This window comes from Orbicella franksi, chromosome 10 (assembly GCF_964199315.1).
Source record: "Orbicella franksi chromosome 10, jaOrbFran1.1, whole genome shotgun sequence".
Lineage (NCBI taxonomy): Eukaryota > Metazoa > Cnidaria > Anthozoa > Scleractinia > Merulinidae > Orbicella > Orbicella franksi.
This window is the reverse complement of record NC_138154.1, coordinates 12956214-12979143: the sequence shown is the minus strand read 5'-3', so window position 1 is coordinate 12979143 and position 22930 is coordinate 12956214. Positions and strand designations below refer to the sequence as shown.

At 38.7% G+C, this 22930-nt stretch overlaps 1 protein-coding gene and 1 non-coding gene across 3 annotated transcripts; one reads left to right on the top strand and one right to left on the bottom strand.

The window, feature by feature from the left end:
* Positions 1–921: 921 nt before the first annotated feature.
* On the bottom strand, positions 922–22884 carry LOC145499405 (CWF19-like protein 1). Of its 2 annotated transcripts, XM_081478919.1 has the most exons (19): positions 22734–22883; positions 20951–21177; positions 19895–19979; positions 17792–17876; positions 16520–16630; positions 12537–12616; positions 10718–10849; positions 9615–9733; positions 8636–8720; positions 7957–8109; positions 7697–7787; positions 6709–6759; positions 5546–5625; positions 5137–5229; positions 4356–4378; positions 4161–4254; positions 3382–3495; positions 2373–2470; positions 922–1624 (listed from the first exon to the last, which is right to left on the bottom strand). In XM_081478919.1, the coding sequence occupies exons 4-19, from the start codon at positions 17874–17876 to the stop codon at positions 1483–1485; spliced, it is 1551 nt and encodes a 516-aa protein (XP_081335045.1). In that variant the 5' UTR covers positions 19895–19979; positions 20951–21177; positions 22734–22883; the 3' UTR covers positions 922–1482. The 2 variants fall into 2 exon arrangements, with proteins under 2 accessions (XP_081335045.1, XP_081335044.1); XM_081478918.1 differs by lacking the exon at positions 20951–21177 and having other exon boundaries at positions 22734–22884.
* On the top strand, positions 3551–3670 carry Trnal-caa (transfer RNA leucine (anticodon CAA)). Its single transcript has 2 exons — positions 3551–3588; positions 3625–3670. It is a non-coding gene; the product is annotated as a tRNA-Leu (tRNA).
* Positions 22885–22930: the final 46 nt, after the last annotated feature.

Genomic DNA, 22930 nt, shown 5'->3' with positions numbered 1-22930 from the left:
TTATAAGGCAAAATAAAGTTTCATCTTAATATCTGTTGAAATACTTAAAACTTTTTGACGCCGTCCCATGGGTGGGACATTTGCACTTGTTCTCGCTGCCCCTCCCCCCCCCCCCCCCGCCCGCCCCTGGGGATTTTGTATGCACCAGCTACCCGGCCTACAGTAGGGCATTTGCAACCTTATCGAAACAAAATGTCAAATGCCCGGAAAGTGGCGGGGGGGGGGGGGGGGGTTGGGTTGGAAGGGGAGAGCGGGCTTGGAATTGAGAGCGTCAAAATAAAGAGATATGGGTTGACTATGGATTCGAAAATAATTCAGAATTTGAAACAACCTTTCCGAAGAAAAAAAGAGAGAGCGAAAATCAAATATATTGGTGTCTTTGGCCATTTGTTCAAAAGGTAACTATTCGTTCTGGGGTTAAGATGGAGCATTTTCTCCGTCGCAATTTAATTCTCCCAAACGATTAACCTCGTGCATTCAATCTTATTTTGGGTCGATATCCACTGTTACGTTTGTGTGGAAAGTACATCTGACCGAATTCGCAAAAACATGCCCGTCTTTGACTCAAGTCAAAGACAGTCCCACCGGCCAGAAGTCATCTGACCACCCCCCTGGCCAAGAGATTGGCCCGTCACGCATGCACGTGGCATGGACCACGCCAACAGGGTGCCATGTCAACACAGAACCCTCAAACAAGGTTCAACAACTAAGTAAAATACACAGAAACACAGTCAATATCAAGCTTATTTAACACTGAAAACTCAACGTCTAGCTAGCTGGGGGTGTCAGTACAAGACACCTTCCCCTCTCCCCAGCTTTTGACAGCTGGCCGCCAGCAAACCACCAGCAGATAGGTCAGTGCCTGGGCCATGTCCCCAGCCTGACCAGCCTGGCCGTGACGGAGCCCCCCCTACCCCCCTACCCCCACCCTCCTTGCAAATATGGTAAGCGTACGCGTGAATATTTGGGGGGCCTTTTTACTTTTATTTTATTTTAGTTTTCTATATTTTTGGCGCTTTTTTAATAAAACAATCATTCCGCTTCCGCTTGCTGGATATGAGATGATATTATAGCCAACTCGGCGCTACACGCCTCGTTGGCTATGTATCATTTCATATCCAACGCGCGCTCGTGGAACAATTGCTAAATATCCCAATCAACAATTCAGATGGGTTCCTAGTCCTACGATATTCACCACAATGAGTATCTTTGACCAAAACTAAACGCAACTTGAAAGAAAACTAGCACGTTAAGGCTTTGATATTCACTTCGGAGAAAACACTAAAGTAGTTATGAAATAATCGTTCCTTTACGCAGTGCGCTTTGGGATATTGTTCTGCTATAAGCTGTACAGGGGCACACGTGTTGTACGTGTTAGTCTGTGTTTCAGCATCGGCTGGTCCTTGGAGAACATCTTGTGTGAAAAATCAAGCGGGAACCGATGTCGCATTGTTCATTCACGGTTTGAGTTCCATCTCGATACTAGCTCAAGTTTAAGTCGTACGGTTGAAATTTCTTTCTAAAAGTGGCGGCCATCTTCTTCTCCTCGTCCTCGGAAACTTTACAATCTTTCCAGTTCACTCTGTCGGGTAAGTTGAGAAGAGAGGGACTGGCGACAACTTCCCTGCAAGAGAGCGTGATATATCAAACATTTTTTATATCACATCCTTTAGTTAACGTTTAGCATGTGTTTTTAAAGTTGTATGGATTCATCCGTAAATCAACAAATCAACGTCAGTTTTTCATGCGTCTGTCCTGTTATTGATTTCGTCATAACATTGTCAAAGTAGCTGTGGATAGCCAACTGGATCTGCAGACTACTTTGACAATGTTATGACGAAATTCATTGTCAATAACAGGACAGACGCATGTAAAACTGACCTCAAATTGCTTTTAACGATAACAAATTGTCATACTGTCCGCTCTCGCTCGTTGCCGCATCGCATAAATTATAAAGTCATGTGTCTGTTCGCTTATTGACAATTAAAATTAGCCAATGAGCGCGCGAGAATTTCCGTAGTTATCGTAAAAATCTGAGTTGCCTTTACCAAGTGCATTCACGGCAACTGCAAAAACATGAATCAGACCCTTGAAAAATAGCTGCTGTATGCAATCAAACATATCAAACGTTATATAATATGAAGATTTAGGGACATCACAGAAGGGTACATATCCCGTTCAAGCTTGAAATATTTTCTAGGATTCTCGCTACCGCCTAAACTGCGAGGAGCTCTCACGTCTTTAAATGGCAAGCAGCAGCTTTAAACGTTACTCGAAACAGACGATTACAAATCGGCTAGGAAAGAAGCCTTGTTGTTCGGTATGTTAACATTAAGAAGGTGTGGCAGTGAAACAAAACGGGACTAAGTTACCTTCCAAACTGTAGAGGCATCTTCAGTGAGACTCTGTGAAGCAGTCTCTCCTCGTTATCAAATTCAACAACAAAATAAGGCGCTCCTATTGGCACAACCTGCAAGAACAACAAACAACGTTATAGAAAGATAGAAACAAGCTAAAACAGTTGTTTTCGTTACTGTTGATCTCGTTGTTATAGCTGTTGCTGATGCTGTGTTGTTGTTGTGCTGGTGGGTTTCATAAGCTTTGCTTAAATGAACCTAAATAACAGGTCATACCGACAGACTCTAATGTTACCGCCATATCGCCAAGCCAATCTCGATCGGTCTCCAAACATCGTTTTAAAAAAGAACGAACGTTTAAGTTTATTCACGACAACGAGTTTGACTGAAAATAGAACAAAAATAAACAATTATTTACAACATTAGCCGGCTGAACGGACAAACCCCGAAAAACACAAACTTACAGCTTTTTCCCGAAATGAATGATTGACCTCTGGTAGACGATGATCGCGAAAAGGAAATTATAAGAACAGCGACAATGACTAGCTCTAATATAACTCGAAGGATGTTAGTTTGACCGTTGCCACAGAATTTAAACTGCTAGTCTTATTAACATATTGACCTCACGCGCGCGAAAATACCAGATGTCCCGCGGGGCCTCTTGTAAGCATACTCAGCAAGAGTGTTACATCTAAAAAACCCTTCATATTAAACCCATGGGAGGAAAATCCGCGGACAGGTGGATGGGCAGACGGACGGACAGACAGACAGATGCACAGACGCATATTGTCAAATATTACATGTAATATCAGTTACTTATGCATTAGATTGCGAACAGTCTCTCTTTTGCTCTAAAATCCGCGGGAAAACAAACGCAAAACACTGTGCAAAGGTCAGCGAACGAGCAGAGGCGAGAGGCGAAGCCGGGAGTGGCGAGTAGCGCGCTTATTCGCTTGCGTTCTTACCTTGCGGATTTTCGAGCAATAGAGAGACTACTCACAGTCTACTTATAGACGAGCGTCACCTGCTTGAGCTCTGTGTTGGCCGCCACGTCCCTCATCGCTAAGGAACTAGAATCTCCGTGTTCCCTAAAAATATCCTTTAACTCTTCCACATCCGTGCGAGGTATTGGTATCACCTATGGACAGCACATTAATTAATAACGTCATTATCCGCTATAGTCTATAGCAGTTGTCAGGATGGCCGAGCGGTCTAAGGCGCCAGACTCAAGGTTAATCACCTTCCCAGCACACAATGGGAGCGGGCGTTCTGGTCTCCGAATGGAGGCGTGGGTTCGAACCCCACTCCTGACATCTTCGTTTTTTTTTAACTAGTTTTTTTCTTTTTTTTTTTGTATCTATCGTGTTGGTATTCCACCAAATTCAAAGACCGTGCATAGAATGCTGTGGTAGTCAGTACGGACTAAGAACTTGTGCCGTCTTGAGATTTGAAACGCAAGGAGGAAAGGCAACTGACTCCAGCCTCCAAGAATTCTGAAAAAGTTTAACTTATAAGAGAGAAGATGATAAAGATACACTAAAACAACAATGTATACAAGTTACAGTCCATATTAAAGCAAATATAGTTTATTCCATGTCTAGCTTTTGGGCTAACTGGATCCACGATGGGCATTCATGAACGGTACGTTTAGTTTTAGCCCGCGCTCATACCTAGCTTACATGTGGACCTCTGACACTTCCCTTCCTACATGCGTAAAAGTGAAAACACACACACACACACAAAATATATCAGAGGTATGTTCACAGGATCTTCACACACGGCAGTGTTACAGTACTAAATTACCTGGAGCTGGAGGTGCTGCGTGTAAAAATTCCTCTCAAAGATAACACAGGATTTCCCTTCACTGTGGAATAATTTTCGAAGAGCTCTCTTGTATCTGTTTTAAGTTAAAGAACCTAACCAGATATAGCAGCTTTAGTTTAGCCTGTACACGAAATCCCACAATTTCACTGACTAAAAATTCATATGAAAGGATATTTTTCAATTTCCATGAGAACTTCCTGAGAAAACAACAAAAAATTGCGTTATTCGAAGAGCAAGAGAGAGCGCTAGAAGTTTGTTCCCCGTGGTGCCACCTTGATAACGGTTCTAGTTGTTGGGGAAAGTTTGCAATACCCCTTTTCATGGTTAATTTTTCGTATTCGTATTAAAATAAAATTCAGCGTGTATGCGAGTCATTTCCGGGTAGAAACTACAAAATTGCTGGAAAGAGGCGATTTGCACGGTGGCTTCATTGGCCTACAACTATCCTATCAGAATCCTTCACTTTCTCTTGTTCTCGCGTCTGCAGTTAGGGCAACTGTTATTTAAACCCCACTGCAGCTTCAAGATTTTTAAAATAATAAAGGAAAAACTACTTGAATTTTGGTAGTTGTCGTCAAAAGACGCCATCGTGCATATCTGCGATTGCCTCGCATTCACGTTGGATTACGCTATGATGCAAAAAAAAAACAACCAAAAATACAAAAAGACCATGATAAGGGCTATTGTACCTGGGCTGAAGAAAAACAAAGAAACCAACAAAAATTAAAAACACAACAAATAAAGATACACTATAGTGGCAAACTTTATTGGCAGACTGAACTGTTACACTGTAATTACAAGATATAGCAATAGACATCTTGGTCGAAAATATCAACTCATATTCGTCAGTCCAAGTGTCTTCATTTCAATGGCCTCTACAAACTTTTCTAGGCATGTTTGGAGATTACATGAAAGAAATAAAAGCTAGGGCCTCTAAACGAAGCCAGCTCCTTACCTCTGTCAATTTCACTGTTGACTCGAAATGGGCGATGGGACAGATCAGCACGTGATCAGGTACCAGACCCCCTTTGGCCAAGGCTACATAAGACTATGAACACGAAGAGCAAGAACAAGATGTAATAAAAGTCAAAGTGTGAATATTACTTTCCTACAGTGTGTTAAGTTTGACACAGGGGATCACTTCCAAGTACAGTAAATGGTCGAGAACATTGTTTGTTTCAGATACCAAAAGTAGTCAAAAGGGCTAGATTATTCTAGCAGCTATCTAAGTATAAAGCCAAGCAAATTTTGTGCAAGAACGTAATAAAGATGAATTGTGAAGGAAGTACCACTTGAATGACAATGCATGACTGAAATAAAGTCCCTAGACAGGTGATCCAACTGATTGACAGCAAGGTACTTACATCATCTCCTACACTGACCACCAAATGTTTCTCGACCTCAGGACTTCCCAGACAGAACCAACAGGGACCCTTAATGGGAGCTGGGAACGAAAATACAAAATATAGATGAACTGTTGCAAAGGTTTAAAAATTGTGAGTGTGGTCCCCTTAAGCATTACAGCGTGACTCACAAAAGCGTTGTACGTCATGCAATAGGAGACAGGTAACGTTACGGAATGTCACAAAGTCTTTCTCCTCTGGGAATAATTTTATAGCATAACAGGCCTTATTCGTATTCTCGGTATTGGACTGGAACTAGCTTGCAATGGAGGTTCACGCGGGGGAATACCATTAAAAAGAGATTAATGTCATTTGCATTTGAAAAGACTCCCCGAATTAGGCTCGCTTGCAAGCTAATTCCACTCCAATACCGAGAATTCGTAAAGGGTATATAGACCCTTTTCATAAATGGCTGCCAATTATAAATTCTTTTGTAAGTACAGTGGAACCTCCCGTAAGCGACCACCCAAAATGCCAAGCCTAAGTTGTCGTTTACGGGAGGTGGTATTGGGTCAAAATTTGGCCTCATTAGCATATGGTAATTTTAAGACATTTAAGGTCGTCTCTTTCAAGACTGATCAGAGTACAGTGTATGTGTATTTTTTCTTTAAATTTTTAAGTTTTATTCATGTGAATTGTGACAAGTCAAAAAAAAAAAAACGGTACTTCTCATTCTCCGGTACTTCTATTGTTCTACCCAGGAATGCCATAATGTTAAAACACCTTATCATACAATTTCTACTCTATTATTTGTCTAGCAGTCGCTTACGGAAGGTTAAAAACAAAAGAAAATTTCAACTTTTAGCTCTAAAAGTGGTCGCGGTCGTTTACGAGACGTGGTCGCTTACGAGAGGTTCCAAACATAGTGATTTGGCTCGGAAACGTTTGGTATTTTGGAAAATTGGTCGCTGAGAAGAGGTGGTCGCTTACGAGAGGTGGTCGCAACCGGAGGTTCCAGTGTATTACAATTAGCCTGACTAACCTGGTTTATGAGTTGATAATTCAAAAGAATATTTACTCTCAAACGAGTTTAGTGAGGCTAATTTAAATACATACAAAAGAACTTAAAATTGGCAGCCATTTATGAATAGGGTCTATTATTTGTAATATTGGACGGTTCTTACGTGGTCCTTTGCGGTGTCTTGGCTGTTTATTTGGGCCACCATCTTCACCACCTGCATGCATGGATATGATAAAGATCGATCAGTGAAGTATTACAAGTAAACATGTAAAAACATCAAGTGGATTTACGTTCCAAGTTAAACAGCTGATCCGGGCACGTTCTTTAGCACAGGTCACGAGGAATAATGATTGCCTTCAATCACTACTGAAGTTGAATACGCGAAACAAAAAAAAAAATGTTTTTACCCAAATTTAACATTTATGGTTCGTAAGTTAAGGCAATGAGGCTGTCAATGAGGCTGTCAAGTGGAAAGATTCTTAAAGATGATTTCCAGTCCGTACTACGCCCTCTCGAGAGCTTGTCTACGTTTTCTGTTTTGACTCGTGTAAGACGTCACAAAATGTAAACATTTCGCAACTACTTACATGAAGTAAACTCAAAGTTTCATGTCAACCGCCATTATGGATGCGAAGCGTTATGCTTCGTTCTTTCTCATATCACTTGATAAAACAACTTCGCAGTTGTAAAAATCAATGAGGCTGTTGGAAAAAGAATTTGAAAGGCCTCAAAGATAAGGTATGTGTTTCGTAACGAATAGCATCGATCGCATTCCATCGAGTGAGACTTACAATGTTTATAAACATTAGGGTGCCGAGACTGCGCAGTACGGACTAGAAATCGTCTTTAAATCCTGGCATGCTGCAATGGATGCTCACGTTCATGACATAAACATAACGAACCTTTTCCAAAAACAATAGAATATCCTAATTGATAACAATATACCTTTTTTTCCTGCGAATCATAATTATGCATGCTACATGTACATGCACTTCTTGGTTGCTTATTACACCCTTTTTAGTCATTTAATTATATCTTAGTTAACGTGACGTGTGATGCGTGACAATTGAGAAGTGATGCAGCGTTGTCTCCTTCTCTCGCGATTTCTTTCGCGTCACGCCAGAGGGGCGTGATCGTTGCCCACTGCTCACCATGATAGTCCCTGTGTCGTTTGTTTCCAGGTCCCTGCGGCCTTCCTGTGTTGTTCATGTCAAAAAAGAAGTTCTGACCGGCCGTTGTGGCCTGCAAGACAAGTCACGATAATCCTTAATTGCTACAATGATGAGGAGTCAGCACACAGTATATATAGTGATTGCTATAATGTACCAATGTTCATTCCATCTTGCACTCATGTCACTGGGTGACTTTGTAAGAATCCGAATGTAAATGTAAATGATTCAGGAGTGCTCACTTGTTGCTGAACATTTCCGCGCTTATCAGCCGTGTTCACGTCACCACCAGTAAGCACTCTCCTGTATGGAAACTCCGTGACGTCTGGCGGCTGTTTGACGAGTTCGTTCTTGTCCATGGACGCCATAGGTACGATATTGAATGCGTACATGTACTGTAAGAACAACGTTCTAATAACTAGAAACTGACCAGGTATATTGACAGCCATGCTAAATCAGTTGCAAATAGAATAGTTATAGAGCCTCACGAAGTAGTAAATACGACGCAGTGCAGGCACTGGTAGGCTTGCGTAGCTGTTAAGGTCAGAACACAGGTATGAGCTTGTCCCCGCTTCACATCCCCACAACATGTACCGACCTTAAGGTTTGGATAGAGTACTTGTAACTGCCAGTAATACTTAACACCAGACATTTTCTGTGCATTTACTTGTTAGTTTGTCTTTTGACATTAATTACATTTTAGACCCCGCTTTTTGTGTTCTGTTTGGGGTTTTGCTTGACTTTTGTTTGTTGTTTGTTGGTTTGCTTGCTTGTTTGGTCACTGCTGATGACTGTGACTACATGAAAAAGTATGATACACTGAGTAGTCACAGGTGTCCCTTTATGACGTACAGTACGTAAATTTTAGCTTTTAAACCCGAAAATCAAACTGTACAGAAATTTCCACACGCTTTCATTTACCTTTTTCTTGTCTGGATTCCCAACTTGGGCAAGAGCAATGAACCTTGTCACATGTTGGGCAGCCTCTAGTAACACTTGATGGTTCCTTTCATATTGAAGTTAACCAAAATTGAATTGAATTAGAGTGAAGTAGTTACTACATCACCTCAGTTTGTACAGCAACTTTTTAACGTTTAAACTACAGTAAAAACACACGAGTAGAAGAACCTAGGTTTTTTCGAGTTAGTCTCCATAGGTTCTTATATAGATCAAGACGGCTTTTACTTTGGAATTAAGCTACCTCGGTTCTTAATCAGGTTCTTAATTTTTGTTTAAAAAAAACCCAACTTGTACCCATGGGTGTGGCCTTTATATTAAATCATTCACAGTACAGTATTGTGCTTATAACAATGCCAGTGTTCTGGCTAGTTTTTGTTACCTTTTTTTGTACTGCATGTCATGTACTGTGTTATATTTGGATAAAAAACACCCGTATTTTGAAAATAAGAACCTGTATTGAGATTTTAGCCTTGAATGGTTCTTATGTGAAGGGTGCTGAAGTGGGAAATTTTAGCCTAACAAGTTTCTAAAAGTTTAGGTTCTTACACGCGGGTTTTTGACTGTATACAGTGTACAAGTCATGTGGCCAATTGGTGGACCAATAAAAAAAATAAAGAAACTAAATAATGCACGACAATGTAATAAAATCATGGGCAATACAGTTGCAATCACACTGAGCAGTATCATCACATGTACACATCATCATCAATGTCATTATCATCATCATCATCATAACTCTTGTCATTATCATCATCATCGCCTTTTTGTGCCAGGAGACACAAAACACCACACATGCATGTATTTATATTTACCTGAACTTCATGCACAAGTGCTTGAAAAGATGACTTCACTTCTAACAGTGTACTTGTAAATGCATTTACATGGTGTACAATCCTGTATGTAGGGTAATTAAATTGTTAGCAAAAGGCTCCTTCTTTACCTGTAAGGTGTTCTTTCATAATGGACTCCCTCGCGACCAGCAAAATGGTACCTTGGCTTCAGGTTCTCTGCCAGCCTGGACACTAACTTTGAACCACAGCTGTCAGGATCAATGCCTTCCTTTAACAAAAGAATAATATGCAGCATTCTAATTCCAGGCTATGAGCATGTCAATGTATTGTGTAGTCCCACAAAATATCCATACCTCCCCCACTGAAGGGATTTTTCCTAACCACCCCCCCCCCCCTTCCTACCCCTCTGGACATTCTATGATGCTTGATACATTGTCTTTAAATGTTTTGGTCTTGGAGAACCTCCCACCCCCTACGATATTCTAATCCTTTCTGTGGGGGAGTTGGATATTTTCTGGAACTGCCATCCCAGATAACGAGCTGCGAGTAGACAGATTTGAATTTAAGGAAAAGAACAGAAGCTGGAAATACATATGTAGCCCAAAAACAATTTATTCCAAAGAATGTTCATAGAGCTCATTCAGAATATTTGGAAGATCATGCAGATCTTCTGACAATTATTTCCCAGAGACATTCCTTTGCAGAATGCTGCTGGCCATTAACGGGCTGCTTGTCATACCATTGTCACTGTTCATTAGTTCTAAAAAAGTTTGGACAAATTTTCAACATCAGACTTATTAAGACAATTCTCTGCCAGTTTCTGCTTCAACGGATCAATCCAGCAAGACATATAGAACTGAGGGGAATACATAACTCAATTGCCATTATATGTAGTTTCAGACTAACTTCTGACAAAATTTTCCACATCTCAGCGCTTGAACGAGTTGCTGTCAGGTCATCCAAGACAAGTAGATTTTTTAATACTTCCAAATTTCTTGACCTTGTTTAATTTTCAATTATTGTTGCCTCACTAAGTACATGTATACATTACCATGATCAGCAAGAAAAGGAAATATGCAAAAATTCAACTGGTTCAGTTTGAAAACTTTGAAAGTACTGTACAACTAAACAACATCATACGAAACAAACAAGTCAACAAATTAATTAATTAAAATGTTACAGTTAAACATTGTATCAGGCATGCCCACTGGAAATGTCACTTGCTCAAATCATGTTATTCATTAAAACTTACTGGCTGCTTTGCAAACTGTGAAACACCTCTTGGCCAACATGAGGAGATGAAAATGTCCAACCCTTTAAAACTGTCATCCTCGCACAGAGACTCTAACGATGTCACATCATCATAAGTAAAATGACAACCTTCCTTTATTCAAAACAGAACAAAAAAAAGCAAGAAAAAATGACAAGCACACATTAAAAGAAATGTACTTAAGAAGGATTTAAAATTCATTTAACCAGATATAAAGCAGCAATAAAAACTATTTTGAACTTAGAAGGGTTCTTTACAGGTCTCTCCTAGGAGAAAAACCACTGATAATTAAGAAATGGAAAAGTTAAGCCTTTTGAGTTATACATGTATATAGAAACATGAGTGGAAGTTTGGGAGAACGAGAAATGCTGTGGGAAGATGAACTGAGCAGCAAGTGTTTCCACAGCTTTTTCGAGTTCTCCCAAACTATCACAAGCGTTTCTATAACTCGCTAAAAACACGGGGAACATTTTTTCTATTTCTTTTCGAAAATACCATGACGAAAAAAAAAAAAAAACTTGTTTACTTTGATCATCAAAATGTAAATTCTCTTTGCTCGGGCCATCATTATGTCAACATGCTACATCTCATGCTAGTTCTGTGTTTCTGTTGAGTTTTAGTGTAACTCAAATGTCACTCCTTGATTGACTATGCTACCCACTATGTTTTTAAACAACAGAGTGTTTCTGTTGAGGAACTATTGGCTGATAGTTGCTCCGCAGAAATTTGATCTTCTTAAAACAAATATTTGCCCAAGAAGCGAAGCTTCGAGGGCAAATATGCCAGTTTTCAGAACATCAAATTTCCAAGGGCAACTATCAGACCGACAGTTCCAAGAGATAAACACTCTATTGTCTTTATTGTTCACCACTAAATTTTCTTCCGTGTGCCAGTTCAAAAATCATATTGAATTATTTTCAACTTTTATAGATGAAAGCTGTGACAGCCAAATGTAAAATTTGAAAAAGAAAATACACAAAAACCTACTTAATACAATTTCAAATGCTTATTTTCCATAACTCAGCTTGTTTACAGAAAAATTTTGACGGACAAGCACATCCAAGTATTTTCCTTGGACAGGCACTATGGGCTAATAGTGTCTCTCTGCGAGAACACTATCGCATCACATGATCAATTTAAACCAATAAGAATCGGAGAAAATTTAGAGGCAAACTATAATCTGTGATAGATAGTGAGTAGCGTAGCAGTGTGCCCTTGTTAACAAAATGACAGCCATTTCTTGGCGTTTTCAAAGTGTCTGTGAAGAGGATCTAGATAAAGTTTAGAATGACCAAAAACAATTAGATTATTCGCTCTTGATTTCTAAGCATGATAGTTGACCAGCCAACTATCACACAATAGAAATCTCGAGCTCATAATCTAATTGTTTGTTATTATACAATCACGTAAATCTACTAGCATTCTATCACAAATGCCATTCTCTGATTGGCTACACTACTCACTATCTGATCTGTGATAGATAGCGAGTAGCATAGCAGTGTGCCCTGGTTGATGAAATGACGGCCACTTCTTGGTATTTTCAAAGTGACTGTGAAGAGAATTTAGATAAAGTTTTAAACTACTAGTAGATTTATACTAAAACAATCGATTATTCGCTCTTGATTTCTGTGCGTGATAGTTGTCAACTATCACGCGGTAGAAATCTTGAGCTCATAATATAATTGTTTAATAGAAACACGATTTTAAACCAATCAGCGTGCATATTTCCACTGGGCTATTTTCTAAGAAGAAATAAATACCCAAAATGTTCCTTGAATCTACTGTACATAATCTGTTATACCTCAGGAGCATCAGATTTGTCCACTCCACTCAAATATGCTATCTGTAATCCTGATTGTGTTTTGAAGATTCCTTTTCTACCTGAAAAAATAATGCCACAGCTTTAGGGCAGGTACAGTCTGTAATTTAACAAAATTTAATTTAAGGGCCCATTAACTGATTTATGCGTGCGCTCACGCGCGTTGCTAAGGAGGTGAAATTTCACTTGCGTCAGCCTGAGTGCAGAATATTTAAACAATTCAAAAACTTTTAAATTCCGTTACATTTTAGATGTCTTTTCTTTGTGTTTCACAAAATTCAAAGTAGCGGTTACAAAGTACAAGCAAAAACAAACCAAAAGAAAAACGGAAAAACAAGTGCAAAAGCAAAAGAAAAGCCATCTCTTTGTGGCTTTCATGTGCTTCATTTGCTCTTATCGAGTAGCTGGTAGTGTAAACTACACACATGTTGATAGGGTAACTTCCAATAGACATCACAGTTTCTTTCAATGCTAAGGAATTGTGGTTTTTCATTAAATCAAGCTTTTTTGGATCAGTAATGATTTAAGCCAATGTTGAAAACATAACTATGCATTCCTTTTGTAAAATCATATTTTTTTTCCCGTAAACTACAAGGTTTTCAATATTTTGAGATTCTCTGACTCAAAAAACGACCTTTTTGAAATGAAACAAAATCTATGCATAGCATAATAGAGATTAAAGTTAAAATATTAAATCGAGGGAAAAAATTCCGAAAAAGTGTTAGTATGCTTGGAAGCCTTAAGTTTACATTTTTTCAGATTGAGTCACATGACCATGGCCATGGCCTGCTGACATCATCACTGGTGTTACTGATGATGGAAAAGTGAAAAAACATGAAATAATTGAATGGCTTAGTGCAAGACTGACGTAAGTGACTTTTTCGGGTGAAAAATGATTTTTCATTCAAAAGCGCCCAAATTTTTGCATGTGGTCTCCAACGTAATAGGAAAACATTGCCCTGTGTTTGTATTCCTTGTTTTTTTCGCCTGATGTACAAAACAAAGTGGAAAGTTTACTCGCTCAAAGACGGGATCTGGAAATGAATTTCTTCAACTACGTTGTGACGTAAGCTTGCGTTTACATTATTTTGGCGCGCAAGACAACGTCAAGCTTTCGATCAGACAAGTTGAAACCTCACCTGTTGCATGAAGTCTGCTTATTTGACTCATATTTGCGCCCGCCTGGCGGTGAAAGGACTTCATTAAGTCCGGAAACCCGTAAGTCACTAGCATATCTCAAAGAAGCGAGATGTGTTGCTGTTCCAAGATCGCTAAGCGGTCGAAGGCACACTGAAGCCAGGCGAGGAGTTTGAAAGCACTTCTCATGCCAAAAAATGAGTCGATGGCAAGAAGTGGCCCATTTGCCAAATGTTGCTGTGCAGAACGTTTGGAAATAAAGAAGTGCTTTTAGACTCTAAAAAAATCTGTTTAGTCGGCCCGTAGGCCTTGCCGTGTTGAAGTTGCTCAGGGATATCCCATAATAATCTTTAATGCATCTCGATAGGTCTTGTCAGTCGATCTCAGTCGGCAATGGAAAACGTGACAAACTTACATTTCGCTCAGCCAACGGAATATTAATTGAAACAGAATCGACGGAAAAGATTTTTTTCACTGAGAAAAGTAATGTATTACTTCATTTAGACAAAAATAGCCCTAAGCCCCGATTCTTTCCAGGAATAAATGGCCAATGTTTTCATGTAAGAGAAATGATTGATCCAAAGTCGCGATTGTTGACCATTGTTGTGTTACAGTGTGACAGTTGACCTTTTGGGAACTGGGGCAAACAAACACCAATCATATTATGGACTAGCGGCTTTCGATCGCTTGCCTTTATTATCATGGAATCCCAATGGAATGATTTGTTTGTGAGGTTAGAAGATGGCGAGAGAAAGAGACAACAGTGTAAGTCTTTTGTCTTTAAATATGCCATTCCTTTTGCTATATATTTTCCGTTTGTTTTCGGTTTTCCCGCTTAGATTCAGTTCAGTGTTTTCACAAATATACAGGGTATTTAATTATCGCAGAGACGGAGCAATTTCAGATTGACTCAGCCGTTCAAGTACTGTAATTTGGAAAAATCATCTCTCTTCGAATGTCAAGCGTTAATTCCTTGTGGCAACATTTCACAAAATATGTTTTATAAGGTATTTGTTGTTCGTCACGCAGTCAAAGTAATGGCAAGCTGCGCTGTTATAGCTCATTGAATTTCAAAACGTTTTACATCGCAGTAGCACCTATGAAATGCCGCATTTCGCCAGTGATTTTCACTTTTTTTTTTTTTGAAAGAATGCAAACCAAACTCTTTTTAGTTCTTAAGGAGTTTCATGTTTTCACTGATTGCAAAACGTTTCACGAAATATGTTTTATAAGGTATTTGTTGTTCGTCACGCAGTCAAAGTAATGGCAAGCATCGCTGTTATAGCACATTGCATTTCAAAACGTTTTACATGCACCTATGAAATGTCGCATTTCGCTAGTGATTTTCACTTTTTTTTTTCGAAAGAATGCAAACCGAACTCTTTTTTGTTCTAAACGAGTTTCATGTTTTCACTGATGGAAAAACGTTTCACTCTCAGAAGATAGGTAACCACCGCTAATAGACACTGGTCGTTGACTTTATTTAGATTCCCGATCATGCATGCTGTGTTTATGAAACGAAGCGTTTTCTTGTTTTATTATTTTCCCTAGGCTAGCACCAAAATAGAACTAACCCTACCATAAAGTGTTTAGAGACTCTAACCCTAAGCCCTAGCCCTAGCCCTAGCCCTAGCCCTAGCCCTAACCCTAGCCCTAGCCCTAGCCCTAGCCCTAACCCTAGCCCTAGCCCTAGCCCTAGCCTTAACCCTAAACCCTAGCACTAAAACGGTAACCCTAACACTAAATGCTAAACCTAGGCCAAGGGTTAGGGTTTGCTTTTAGGTCTAACGCTAGCCGTGGGGTTATATTACCTTTACTGTAACTGTCAAGCTATAGGCTCATCTTTCTCTAAGGCCCATGTTCATCCATTTCGTTTTGCGGCCGTGTATTATTGTTTTGAAGTCACCGTTGTCCTAATGTTTCTTTCTTTTTTTCCGAAGACAAAGTGCAAACCAGCTAAAAAAATATACGGGGCTATGCTCTTCTACTCAATTGAAGACGACACGCAAAAATTCGGGCACTTTTGAACAAAAAAATCATTTTTCACCCGAAAAAGTCACTTACGTCAGTCTTGCACCAAGCCATTCAATTCTGAAGTGAGTAAAAATTGCAAGGTTATAAGAGAATAAATTTTCCTTAGCAACGGCTTGAAAAGATCAGTTAATGGACCCTTAAACTCAGTACAACTTGGGACATGAGAAAAAATTCTAAATTTGTTCTTTTCTTGTTTTTTATCCATTGTACAGAAGTCATGTAACTCATTTCTTTTAGTTTATTGGTTCGTTTTGGGAGCTAAATTAAGGACTGCCTCAGCATCAGTCCTGTCGCTGACTGATGTCCAACTCCAGATCTAGTCTCTGAAAAATGACATCAGGAACTTTATGCCAGACTAAGGGGTTATCTCAAGCTGATACCCAGGATTGTGCTTGGTTTTCAAGCAATTTACTAGTAATCCTGTATTAGTTTGTTCTGCCCAAGCTCTCTTCTCCACAGTCTCCCAACCAGGGGGAGAGAATGAACGGTAAGGAAGAAGTAGGTGTGCAGGAAGCTAATGATGGGAAGAGAAGGTAGATCAATGGTTCTTCTCTTCTATCCTCTTCCGATTGTCCACCACACCCTCCCTTCCCCTACCGACACTGTCCTAAGTCCTTGTGCATGCTTCTAAATTTATTGGATTGGCTGTTATTACAGTTGATTCTGTGGTGAAATGCAAACAAGGCTAAAGGGTCAACACAGAGCAGAATATTAGTGACCCTTTTGCCTCATTTGTAAGTCAAACCACTGATAACTGTAATACCAGCTATTTACTGCCCACCATATATTCTTACCTAGGTACGTCACATTCTCACACAGTTCTCCACCATTTTCCAAGGAAACTGCTGTGTAGTGCTTCATTTCTTGTTTTTCAGTTGGTCCCAGTAAGTAAGTGGGAATAGGAACTGGAGAACAAAACAAAGAAGATCACCAAATGCACATGTACATTTACATTGTACAGTATATAGCACTTCATAAAACAGGGGTTGCCAGTGTGCTAACTGTGGACATTCTTTTAGGTGAGTTATTACATTTCAATGTTTCTGACCAACATTACATGTAATTCAAATAGGTAAATTTATCTCAAATAATTTTGCTCAGACAAGCTAGCTGCCAAGATCTGTTTGAGTTTTCACAGCCTGCAATTCAGTTTTTCACTGATTGACAAATAAGGTGGTGAGAACATGATTGCCATATGGTTGACCTCTCTCCTCAGCAGAGGCTCAAAGCTTGAAGAGGTTTTTTGGGTAGGGAGAATCTGCTGAGTAATGTGAGTGCAGCAAGGCTCGAAAAAAGTACCATCCCATTGTCCCAGCAAGTAGATATTCCTTCTGGGCAAGTACCTTTTCATTCTCACTTGCACGATGGCCAAGGGATCAGGCAAGTTATCAGCCAACTAAATCACTGAGCAGGCATAAAATACATTTGTTTAGTGGAAGGGACAGCACCTGATTGATCCATTCAACTTCACACCTACACCCACTTTAAACAGCAGATTTCTATGACAAAGGCACAAACCTCTGGGAGGAGAGGGATGGTTAGCTGTTTATCACCAGACTATGAGATACTGGAGATAGGTTGAGTTCACATCATCAATGTGGGAATGGAATGCTTAGTTAAGAATGTTTTCAATTTTGAAGCACACTTCCTGCTTTAATTAACGATGTGACCTCTACAGACTGAAGTTAAGAACAGAAGTTCAGAACAGAAACAGGGAGAACCTGTTATATTTTTCTTTTCGGAAACTTGTATTGCAAGAAAATGAAAGGCAAATCAATAAATAAATTTATTTTGATCACCAATAAAAATGTAAAACCTCTTTGCTCACACAATCATTATGTCCTGATGTGTTTCTACTGAGTTGTAAAATTTTTAAATACATCTTTTGGCAGAAACTTTTTTACAGGGCCGTGTTTCCTACATGTAATTTGTGTAATGATTATAATCATGGTTATTTGCAATGACACCAAGTAAAGCATTTATTTACATGTACTGTTCCAAAATATCATGTGTAAGTACAGTAGTTAGTATTCCTGTGACGTAATGAAATTAATAAAAAGCTCCACCTGAACTGCTCCCTGACATATATGTTTCCCATTCTTTTTCAGACTCCTGGCTTGTTCCAAAGAAACTTCCAGTGCACAGCAACATCTGTGAGGGAAAAAAAAATTCAGCAACCAGCTTAATGCTCACACTTAACTAATAATAATTAAGAAATAGGAAACATGTAGCGTGTTCCCATCAGGCCCTAGAAACGGGAAATGGTGTCTACAATGTGGGAACACAAGCTGACATTATCCACAGCTTTTTTCGAGTTCTCCCTAAACATGTACCTATGACATTTATTCTGACAGCCTGCTTAATACCAACAACTGGAAATTATACAGACACTTATGCCTGTACCTTTGGTATCGACATTAATCAGGTTCCACTGGTGGTATTTAATTTAATTTAATTCATAAACATGACGCTGGAGTACAATTATGTAACTAAATGGTAAACGTACAGTAGATCTTAATTTTTTCTTTCCCCCACTGAGTATACATGAACTGTACCCGTACATAGTTCTATCTACTTTTGCTACCTTTGGGTTAATAAACTGAAGTCACAAGCTTGTGAAACATTAGTCGATATGTTAGCAAGTACTGAAACTACAGTGCAGCTCAGATATAAACAAACTATGCATACGCGTATTATACGTGTGTTTTTGCGTATACACATGTGTCAACACGCGCACATGCGCGTATATATGCACGTATCACATGTCTCTGTGTTATGCGTTCCCTAAGTTTTCTTTATATGAAGCTTTGTTGAACAAACAACGGACATTTCTGAATGAATGAAAAAGTGCCAGGCTTCAATGCAAAATTTGCATATTGTGAAAAACATCAATGAAAGCTACAATATGATAGTTTGAGTTTTCAATTGCTTCACAAATTCACCGACAAACCACCATTTATTGACACTTGCCTGATCTTTAGCTGCCAAAAAGTTGGGAAGAAAATTGAAACAGTCACTTGAACTCCTTATGTTAACACTTTGTTTTCATTTACCGAATATTACATGTAATGTTTACTTTGCAGATCTTTACAGTTTACGGCTAGTGAACTACTCACTGGGGTGAAGAATTATTTTGCAAGAAGTCATCACAGTTTTTAAACGAAAATATCGCCTTTGGCTTTACATTAACTCCCAGTTAATTTTGAGAATAGGAATGAAATCACAAGGAAGAGTTTTGTGTTTCGCATGCGTCAGCAAATCACTTGACTGTGAAGTGTTTATTGTCTGAAGTGTTCCGTGGTCCAGTCAAAGAAAATAGATCTCTGGTTCTATTTGACACAAATTGTTCATTCACACAGTACAAATACCCTCTCCTTGACGAACGAATAATTTTACTGTTTATCAAAGTTTCAAAGAAAAACGTTATCTTTCTGTTCTTTCTACTTGGCACAAATTGTTTGGTCTTTGAAGACGGGATTGTTGAAGCGTCTATCCCCGGTTTTATTTGGTAGAAACCGGTAAATTGTAAATTGTCTATCCAAATGGCAAAATACTCTCTCTCTTGATAGAGTTACCAATTACAAAATGTTTGTTTCAGCTAAGTCTAGTCTGAAGACATACACACTTATACTGTATATGCGAAAAAATATCCAAACTAAAGAAAGTTCTCTCTCTTGCTCTGTGGCAAGCTTTCAAGCCACTGAAACCACAATTACCATTAAGAAAAGAGCAAACAATACATTAGCTCATACATATTAATGAGGCACACATGCGTATACCTTATACGTGTACTTGCGTATATGCATACACATATACGCGTATTTGGCTGACTTGAATTATGCGTATATTTTGATTCGCTTATATCTGAGCTGCACTGTAACAGACATCACAGGCCTGTGAAGTGCGATGACAGGATTAGTGGCCCCCACCAAGATTTCTGGGTATCAATCCATGGAACAAGAGTACTCAAAGCAAATTAACATTAAGGATAATGATTGCAAAATTTCAAGTTACAATGGTTTTAATGCTTTAACCTATGAAAGAAATCCCTAATGACATGGCTGCTTTCAACTAGTGCAATCTACTTCACGAATATGCATACTGCACATCTACACAGACTTTGCATTATGAATTTCTGCTTAGCAGAATATGCATTGATCCAATTTTACCTCAAAATCCTTGTTTTTCTTCAAAATGTTCCTCACTCTTCCATACAGAATGTTGAATTTTCCACAAACATCTCCGCAAACAAGACTGAGGGATAAAACAAATTCATTTAGAATACTTCTAAGATGTCATCATTACATTACTGTTGTATATTCTATAATGTTCTTACACTGAGTGAATCTGCAGATTATAGGCCATTCCAAAATTGCGCAGGGAACTGGGGCGAGTTTCAAATTTTCACCAGTCGATAAACTGACACCACCACATGAAAGACCACATTGAGAGTAGTCATTTGACCATGTTTGATGCTTTTAGGATAAACATACGCCAAGTTACAGACCTTTATATACTTTTTTTAGTTGTTGTTATAATTATTATTATTATTATTATTATTATTATTATTTATTTTTTATTAACTTTATTGAGTACCTTTTCCTACAAACTTGAATCTTACATGTATCTGGTAAAAAAAATTCAGAAATTCTGTTGCTGAAAAAATTATTTAATATTATTATCATTATTATAATTATTACTTTGACGTCAAAGCCCAATAAAATTATAGTATTATTATTATTATCATTATCATTATCATTATCATTACCATTATCATTATCATTATTATTACTTTGATGTCAAAACATCATTTGCTTGATTTCCAAGTCACTGTCAAACACTCAGTAATGAACTGCATTTGTTTATTGAATGATCCAGTTTTCAATAAATATAATCGAAAGAGAATTTTTACCATGTATGGTGACTCAATAGGAATTAAGCCTGGTCTACACTACCAACTTTTATGTGACAGTTCTTATGAGACAATTCTTATTTACTCATTTAGATGAGGAAAATTTGCCAATTTTTACATAATAAAAATTTTGGCTAAAAAAATGGTTTGTTAGCTTTATGTGACAAGTAAAAGTTGTCACGAATGAAAAATTGCTCGTGTAGACAACTCGTCACATAAAATGTGGCAAATACGTTCTTAAGCACCACATTTTTGGGGGACCGCTAAGCAGCTCCACCTTGTTTCTGTCCAGTGTCACCACTGGCACACTTACCTTTGAACTGTTGACAAATATTTCCTGTGCCATCCACACGATCAAATATATTTGTCACATAAACATTGTCACATAAAAATTGCTTTGTAGACCAGGGACCGCGGAGACCATTTTATAGTGGTAGGGCTAAAACATAGAGTGGTAGTGCTAAAAAATCTGGCCAATACAAACGAACATTAAGGTCAGTGTTTTGCCATTTATCTTGGATTTGTGCACCATCTTGAGCCCTAGAAAATAAATCCCAGCAATAAAAGTGGTAAGGCTGCAGCCTTACTAGCCCCTCCCTCTCCGTGGTCCCTGTATGGTGTGTCCATGTTATAATAGGAAAACTAAAGGGGGGGGGGGGGAGTACTCTTTTTAAGTTTGTGGAGTTGAGCTCTGGAATGTGATTCCACTTGATGTAGGAAAGAAAGACACTGTTAACGTCTTTAAAACTGCTCCTAAAATATGTTTTTAGCCTAATTTCTATGTGTATAAATGTCTTTTTACCTTAAAATTCTAATATACACTTTTTCTTATTTTCTAGTATTTTTAATTTTTAATTTGCTGTATTTGTCTTAGTAATTAATGTTATTTGTAGTTTAACCTGTGTTTACCTTGGTCTTGTTTTAACTTTACTGAAGTGAAATTCTTAATTGTGTAAACACAGTAGCAAACCTCGGTAAATGGCAACTAAATCAAAAGTAAGCCAACCTAGGTTTGTCGACAGTTGAACCCCTCATCAGGCATGATTCAGCTCAGTAACCAACGGTAACTGAGGAAAAGCAGACATTGTTGCGACGTCTTGGCAGCAAGTGCTTACGTGTTCAGCAAATAAGTAAGAGAAAAATAGACAAAGATTTCTCCTAATAAAAGTTTCAAGTCAACGGGCCAAAAAAGCTAAATTAACTCATGTTTAGGCAATGAAATCCTGAACTGCTGTTTCCCTTTTATTGTCGAGTGTAAGCGTTTCCTTTCTGTTAAAGTAGTAGAGTACATGCAGGCGCAACTCACCGTTCTGTGCATTAAAATAGTCAAAATTACCCAGGTGAGCAAAGACAGCCTGGGTAATTTTTTTTTCAATTGTGTCCAAAAGGTTAGTTTTCAGTAATTCAATACATTTCAAGTTTTGCATGCTGGTACATGAGCACTATTTTGCATTTGCATTTAACATGAAATTTACACGTAACGCAATTGCTTTAGTTGACTATCCTATCAAACGCTAAATGTTTTGCAACACAGGCTTAAAAATCATTTTTCTATCTGCTGAATAGGAAAACATAAATTCAGGACTTACGCTATTTGCTAAAGCTAAAAGCGCCAGACAATAAAACCAAAATGGAATGCGTAACGCATTTACTTTAAGCGAGCGATTCCGTAATGTCTAGCACTGTTTAATGCTAGTAGAATTGTGTAAATGAGGACTAATGACAAAATGAGAATTTCCCTACCAGAATCAAGGAAAATGCATTCCTGGGAGTTCAATTTCTCAAAACTTTCCGGGTAAGCATGCCCACGGACCCCCCTAGGAGCTCGCTATCTTTATACCAGATGCCCTTCTTCTTGAAAAATTAATGAAAACCCTGAGTAAACCTCTCTCGTGAAAACACAGGATTATTAGATCGAGGGCCACTAGTTTACCAGCGCACATGCTGACTTAATTACTTATGCTGTTCCACGCACGAGCAAGATTTGTCACGTCATACGCGTGCATCAGATATGCGTAATGCCAGCACATGCATGATAGCCAAGGATATAATGAATTAGCTAAAATTAATGGCATTTTACAGTTGCTAAAACTCACATTTTAACAGGTGTTGCCATAATGGTAGCTTAAAAAGTGACGGACTATCACTCTTCAAGCTTGGTTCAGTTTTGCCGCCATCTTGTATTTGAGCCTCGTTTTCATCTGTAAACCACGTGGCTCTTATTGGATTCCCCGGGGCACTCTGGTCTCACTTGAGTTGCTCATGACGAAACGCCACTATTTTTAGACGTCAA